The sequence below is a fragment of the Aegilops tauschii genome, chromosome 5 (genome assembly GCF_002575655.3).
Source record: "Aegilops tauschii subsp. strangulata cultivar AL8/78 chromosome 5, Aet v6.0, whole genome shotgun sequence".
NCBI classification, from domain to species: domain Eukaryota; kingdom Viridiplantae; phylum Streptophyta; class Magnoliopsida; order Poales; family Poaceae; genus Aegilops; species Aegilops tauschii.
The window spans coordinates 382,539,124-382,546,027 of record NC_053039.3 but is presented as its reverse complement, the minus strand read 5'-3'; the positions used below and the strand labels follow the sequence as shown (position 1 = coordinate 382,546,027).

At 49.9% G+C, this 6,904-nt stretch overlaps 2 protein-coding genes across 2 annotated transcripts; one reads left to right on the top strand and one right to left on the bottom strand.

Moving 5' to 3' along the window:
* The first annotated feature begins 295 nt into the window (after positions 1-295).
* Positions 296-4,333, top strand: LOC109786123 (uncharacterized). Its single transcript, XM_020344697.4, has 2 exons — positions 296-1,601; positions 3,462-4,333. Exons 1-2 carry the CDS (start codon positions 590-592, stop codon positions 4,106-4,108), a joined length of 1,659 nt encoding a protein of 552 aa, XP_020200286.1. The 5' UTR covers positions 296-589; the 3' UTR covers positions 4,109-4,333.
* A 955-nt stretch (positions 4,334-5,288) lies between these two features.
* On the bottom strand, positions 5,289-5,962 carry LOC109786122 (photosystem I reaction center subunit V, chloroplastic). The gene has a single exon (XM_020344696.4). The coding sequence runs from the start codon at positions 5,860-5,862 to the stop codon at positions 5,440-5,442; it is 423 nt and encodes a 140-aa protein (XP_020200285.1). The 5' UTR covers positions 5,863-5,962; the 3' UTR covers positions 5,289-5,439.
* Positions 5,963-6,904: the final 942 nt, after the last annotated feature.

Sequence of the window (6,904 nt, the reverse complement as noted above, 5' to 3'; positions counted from 1 at the left end):
AAAAACAGCCACGAAATCGTTCGCATATGCCACCCTCTATGGCGAACGTTCATCAGGTAAGAAGGTCTAATTTTTTTTTTTCTAAAAGGTGGATCCGACTTTATGAAACTCTGCATGATCTGTGTCTGGAAGAACGGTGTAGAAACCCATGAGGCCATGACATACGCCAGGGCACCTGGTCGCATTAGCCGTCTAGCCGTCGCCGTCGCCGGCCGCCTAGCTCGCTCCTCCTGCTGCCGCCACTCGATTGTCCCGATCCGACGGCGGTCGATAGGCAATAAACTGATCTTGGTAGATTGCGTAATCAAGTACAGAAGACAGGCATCATAGAAGCTGCTGCCAGAACGACCATACGATAAGGAAAACTCCATTCCCCTCCCCTGTTTTCTTTACTCCCCTCCCCTGCTTCCTCCCCACTTCCACTCCTCGGTTGGATCTCCGGGTCCGAGATCGAATCCCAGGAATTCCCGATCCTCATAGCCCCGCCATGCGCTCCCGACAACCCCAGCGCGCTCCCCTCCCAGCTCCCTGATCCCATCCGCCTCCCAAGCCCGCCGGCGTTGACGCCAATTGGCGCCGGACGGACGGCATGGACTCCGGCGCCAACAGCGTCGGCTCCGTCGGCGAGTCGCCACCGCCGCCGCTCTCACCGCCCGGCCGCCCGGCCGCCAAGGGCCGCGGCCTCCGCCGGTGGCGCCGTATCCCCCGCGGGCACCACGACGACGAGGGCGGCTCCCCCGCGGGCCCCGTCGCTGCCTCAGTCGCCGCCGCCGCTGGCCCTGCTAGCGCTGAGGTGGACCTGGCGCAGCTCCATAAGCGACGCCTCCCCGTCGGCGCCGACGCGCCCAAGGGGAAGCAGGAGGCGGCGGCCGAGGAGGACAGCCCGGTCGCGTCGGTCGAGTCCAGCTTCGTGCCGCCGGAGGCGCCTCCGTCGCCGTCCCCGGCTCCGGCCCCGGGTCCGGCTCTGACTAGTCTGGACCCGGATCTTGGCCTCCTGATCGCGTCCGCCGGCTTCTCGGTGGGCGCCGGCGGCGCCGACTCGGACAACAGCGACGACCGGACCAGCAAGTCCTCCACCGCGCTCCCGCGCCACGACTTCTCGCTCGCTGGCTTCGGCCGCGACCGCGACAGGGCGCGGTCCCGCGCCCCTGGCGCCGCTGCTCACGCCAAGAACCTCCGTACCGCACGCGCCCGCGGCGCCGGTGCGCGCGCCGTCTCTGCGGCCTCCTCCACGGTGGAGCCGGAGAACTCGCGCTCCAGCGTCGAGTCTGACCTCCGCAGCACTGGCGCTGCTCACGCCCGAAAATCAAGCGCTGGCATCAGCAGTAATGGCGTTCACAAGTTTCTCTACACTGATGGCGACCACAGCGACGATGAAGCTCCAAGTGAGCACTTGCGATCCGCAGCTGGAGGTTTCTATAAGGACAATGGGAGTGCAGTAGGGAGAATGGCAATGGGGAATGGTGATTTGTATGCCCATGATCATGGATTTCATGAAGGGAGCATCGGCAAGGGTGAGAATGGAGGGATCCATTCAGGTCTTGATCCGTACACCGACTCGATTTCGATGCTTCAGTCAGCACAAGAAGCACTTGAGAATGGTATGATTATATAATCCCCCTTTAGTTTATTCTCGTAAAATATCCCTTTCACTTTAGCTTGATGAGCCAACGAGTTTATTCAATTAGACCGAGCAGGTATTTGTTACCATTTGACATGGAAATTTGCATTTCACATAGCCTACTTACCATCTTAGACCTTAGAGGGCGTAGTTCAGAATTTCTACTACTACCGAGTATTTTTGTTCAGCTATTCATTTTGAGATTAAACCGTTTGGTTTCCTAAAATGGCCTACTTTATTAGCTGGAAATAACTGAAAGCTTGATGTATTATAGTGATCAACAATAAATGGGACAAGACATACATCCATGATGTTTGTAGAGGATCCTAGATACTAATTTTGACAAGTTTAATCCACTGTGGCCTCATGCTTGGGTCATACCAACTGTTGTGGACTCAGTAACATGTCAATTCTGAAGAAAGCATATCATCTTCAATAGCCATTATTAGGGAAAAATGGTCATTCTCCTAACCTGTTGCTGCTGCTTCGCTCTCATATTGGATCTGCAAGTTATGGTTACATCAGTCTCTTTCTCTTCTTGGTATGCCACCACCCCACCTATATGCTTGGCCCCTTGGATGCAGTGACTTCTTGTCCGATGTGCACAGGCATGCCAGTTAACTTATGAGGTTCCTAGTTGTGCACAAGTCACCTTTTGGCCATTGTGTAAAAAGAAACCAGTTTTGCATTTCCTGCCTATTGATTTCACTGAAAATCACAGTTGAATTTAATTTGTTAAGCCTTGTCAAGAGGGGAATCTGAATGCTGATTTTTTTCCCCATTTCCCTCATGGAAGCCTGGTGATAGTGAGTCATATCATCAACAGAGTTGAAATGGAAGAGAAGTTGATGATTTAGTAACCCATGTTTCATCAACATGTCCAGCTTGTAGTAAGATTTGAGATGGAAGAGAAGAGAAGTTGATCTCTGATAGGAAAAGTACCCGGCGAAGAAGAAATTACTTGTAGTAACGGAGTTGATGAACTTCCAGCGAAATTTAGAGCAGACATGATTGTGAGTTAGAAGTTTGTACACATCAATGCTACTTAGCTATGTGAGGGTGTCAGCTGTGGCGTGAATACACAGCAATGGTGGCGGAAGAGGGAATGGAGGCTACGGTTGTTATAATAATATAATGGCTACAGGGGAGGGCGCGTCTCCACTTTTCAATGAGCTTGCTCCCATGGGAAAATATGGCAAACCTGGTGTTGAACTTGGCTCACATTATGTTAGGAAATCCTGCTAAAACAGTCCTTATTGATATTTTATTCCAGTTTAGGTTTAAGGCGAGGTGTTAACAGTGATAACAATGCTTGTTTAAAAAGGAATGCAGTATGCATGTTCTTTTTTGCTGTTTAACACATCAGACTATCAACAGTTAAGTGGTGACTTGGTGAGTTGATCAATACATTAATTCAATGCTCTGGCAATTAATTACTGCCATTGTGGACTTTCCCATTTCATGAGAAAAGATCTCTTGTGTTTTAGTGTATCATTATATTCTCTGTGGCAATTTTTTTAATGTATATTTCATATCACATCAAGTGGTCTGCTTCATCTCCTAGTTTTAAGAAAGAAAATTTGTACTCCGTAGTCCACAAGCTTATTTCCTAGTAGTTTCAGTAGCAGCCATTATAGCATAAAAAAATGTGTAAAAGCATCTGCTTGCCCTCCATGTTCTGGGAAGTTTCCTTGGTCCATTTCCAATTATAAATTCGTGAGTGCTCTGTTGCCGTATCATTGCAGTTGGACGAAAATGTTTTGTTGAAAACATGAAACCATCTTTTGCTTCAGTCAAAATGTTTTTTGCAATAACTGTTTGTTTCTGCATATTTCTGCAGAGCTCCAAATGTTTGTGGAAATCGGGAAAGAAAGCAGTGACAATTCCACAGACAATTACGATGAAAATGAATGGAGTAGTTCACCCAATTGCGAAGATTTTTCAGAAGAAATAAGTGAAAAGTTGAAGCTTCTAGAGTCCAAGCTGGAAGAAGCTTCCCTTCTCATCGATGAGAAGGATTCAAGAATACTTGAACTTGACACACTCAACAAGACAAAACCAGGGGAAACCGCGCTATACAATAGCAAGCTACTTTCCCTACAGTCTGAAGTTGATCAACTGCTCATGGAGAAGATGGAGGCCGAGATCCAGTGCTTCATCCTGAAAAGAGCTTCAGAAGCTTGGCAACCCCAGACTGAGGGTCAGGGCACTCTTCAAGAAGCTCAGAAGACTCTGTCCGAGGATCACAAACAGCTGGAGGTCAAGCTTCGGCACACCGAGAACAGAGCGAGGACGCTAGAGGAGATGGTGGAGAAGCTAGAGTCACAGTGCAAAGAGCTGTCGAACGCTTCAGAGGTCCTGAAGCTGCAGGCAGGAGCAAGTCGAGCTTCACTTTTTTGTTCCGTTCAGTTAGTGCTGCTGTGCATCGCAGCGTGGACATTCGTCGCGCGGTTCTTGCCCTCTCCCCCCGAATTTGTACCTACTTGATGAGGTTAGAAAGTTTCTCTGCGGATGAGCCTCTGTGTAGACATTATTGAAAAGTTACTTCCTGTAATCTATTAGGCATTGGTGGCCTTATAAATTTTCTGTTTGTAACATCAACTCAGATTTTGCTAGTTACCATCACTTTACTGTACTTATTCACAAATCTTGTTGCTGGTTCTCTCTGAACTGTATCCTGGAAATATTAATGAATTCCAACATCCAAGTGTACCAGTGCTCGTGCTGTCATCTTCTTCCCTGTTGCTGTTTGGATGTGCTGTGCCTGTGCAAGTCATGAAGCAGTTATGCAATTTTTCTGGTGCATACATACTGAACATAACTGTCACGTGGAGAACGTAACTGTCTCATGATTCAGTTGGCAGCTAAAGTCTACGTTTGGTAACTGGTAAGTAATCATATTGATGATAGTACTGAGTCAGTTGGCAGCTAAAGTCTACGTCTGGTAAGTAATCATATTGATGATAGTACTGAGTCAGTTGGCAGCTAAAGTCTACGTCTGGTAAGTAATCATATTGATGATAAGATGGATGGTAAATCAGGGTGCTTGCGAACAAAAAATGTGTGTCCCCATTGCGACCCTGTAAAAAGTATGAGTATAACTACAGATGTTGAGATTGGCTTCTCTACTGTGCATGGATTCATTGTCCGGATGGTGTGTCTCCAGCGTGTGGAGGTGTGTCTCCAGCGGATCCGTTCTTGATGAATTTGTTCGGATCTGGTCCTTCGTCTACATTCATGTGTTTTTAGGTTGGATCCTTTCGATCCACGCTACTCTTCATCGGCAGCGGTTGCTGTTTTACTGCGCTTGTTCTATGGAGCCTTAGCAGAATGACTTCCCAACTGTCTACTATAATAAGTTTTGTCTAGCTCCGGCGAGGGAGGGGCAACGACGATGGCGCGCTTTCGGCTCGCTTCAGTGTTTGTAGTTGTCGTTAGGTGGTCTGCGGATCTGGATGTAATTTTTATTATTTCTGATATCCGTTGTATTGCCATGATTGAAGATGAATAAATCAGAAGTTTTTTCAGAATTTTTTTTATCTCGTTGTTTTTTCTTCTTGTTTCACTGTCCGTGCGCTTTGAAACAAGACAAGTGAGAGAGAGAGAGAGAGAGAGAGAGAGAGAGAGAGATAAAATCATTCATGTGGCACTGAATACACACACGCGGTTGCACTACTTGTCCAGATTAATCTTTCACCATCTCACATACATACAAACATGATAGTACATCATCAGCGTATAGAGAACTAATGAAAACACGGCGGATTACAACAGCAAGCCGGTCCGGTCGGCACGCAGGCAGGCAGACATGGGAGGGATCAGCCGAAGAAGGGTGGGTCGTATCCGTTGCTGGTGGTGGCGAGGATGTAGTAGGCGACGATGTGGCCGATGGAGCCCCAGGCGAGGACGTCGACGAGGTTGAAGCCGACGGGGTCGTTGGACTTGAGGATGCCCGCGAACTCCTTGGCGCGCTCGTCGCCGGCCTCGAAGTGGGTCTTGCCGTTCTGCTCGGGGACCTGCTTCGCCACGTTCTCCCGCTGGAAGTTGAAGAAGACGAAGCGGCCCATCACCAGCGACAGCCCCGTGCTGAGGCTGATCACCACCGACGGCTCCAGCGCCGCCCGCGCCGCCACGGACCGCCTCGCCGGCGCCCGGAACGAGACGGCCGCCCGCGGGGACGGCGCCAGGCGGAGCCCGGCCACGGTGGGCGGGGACAGCACGGCGGCGGTCGAGGTGGCCATGGTCCTCTCTCCCTCGGATCTGTGTGGGTGGTCAAGAACCAACGTGCGGCGAGTTCTTGATCTCGGTAGGCGCTACGTACGTGGTGTTTGGTGGTGTGGGTATATAGGGGGATATGGTGGGGGCGCGGGAATGCGAGGTTAGTGGTGGAGGCGAGCGGGATTTCGCGGTATGCTCATGGCGTGTGGCCATTGGAGGGTGCTGGATAAGGTATCTGAGCCATACCTTTTTTTCTTCTTCTCTTCTCACGGCAAGTCAGCACTGCCACTGTGACGTGTCGCTTGTGTGCCCCTCGAGAGTTACATGGATGGCCAACTGGCCAGCAGACCAAGGGCACGTGAAGAAGGTGGCTGTGCAGGGCGCAGCATATGAACCTCGCAGTTCAGATTTTAAATTTTCGCGTTTCCTAATCCCGAGGCAACTAAAAAAACAGTTCAGCCGGTGTGTGTGTGTGTGAGAGAGAGAGAGTAGCATCGTCTGAGTTGGAGACGGGGACGACGGCCAGTCGTGGCGTCCTCCACGAGGGCAAGCTGGGAACGAGCCAGAGACGACAACTTTGGTGGAGATGTCGTCGACTCGTTCCCGGCTTAGTCATCTGAGTAGTTAGGGAAATTTTAGGCAACTGTCGCATATGTGTACTCTTTAAATTTAGGAAGTTGTGGCCATGCGAAGATTAATGGTTCTAATGTGTTTATTGGTATTTACTATTTCATACGGGCTTGTTCACCTGAGTCACTCGTGGTTCGTGTTGCTTTTGACTCTACTTGCATCTGCACTGCCTTCCTAGAGAGGATGCTCGGGAAGTGTGCCGCGTCTCGCTTCCTGTTAATGACACGACTCCAGTTTCATTGGGAGTGAGTTCCAAGCTAGGTTGGCTGTTGGGGTGGAGTTAGTCATCTATTCATCTCCTGCGCGGCGTAGGAGGACCCATCTTCTGAGAAGGACAACTCGACTGAGCTAGTGGATGGGGCGGCTGAAAGTGCATCTAATCCCCTTGGGGGATTTTGGTAATTAATGTCAACATATTTGAGAGATTAATGCTTT

What these genes read in the sequence shown, in the direction of transcription:
- LOC109786123 (XM_020344697.4), top strand. Translation starts at nt 590, where the DNA reads ATGGACTCCGGCGCCAACAGCGTCGGCTCCGTCGGCGAGTCGCCACCG. An exon ending in ACAAGAAGCACTTGAGAATG is followed by an intron (nt 1,602 to 3,461) that starts GTATGATTATAT and finishes ATATTTCTGCAG; the next exon opens with AGCTCCAAATGTTTGTGGAA.
- LOC109786122 (XM_020344696.4), bottom strand. Translation starts at nt 5,862, where the DNA reads ATGGCCACCTCGACCGCCGCCGTGCTGTCCCCGCCCACCGTGGCCGGG.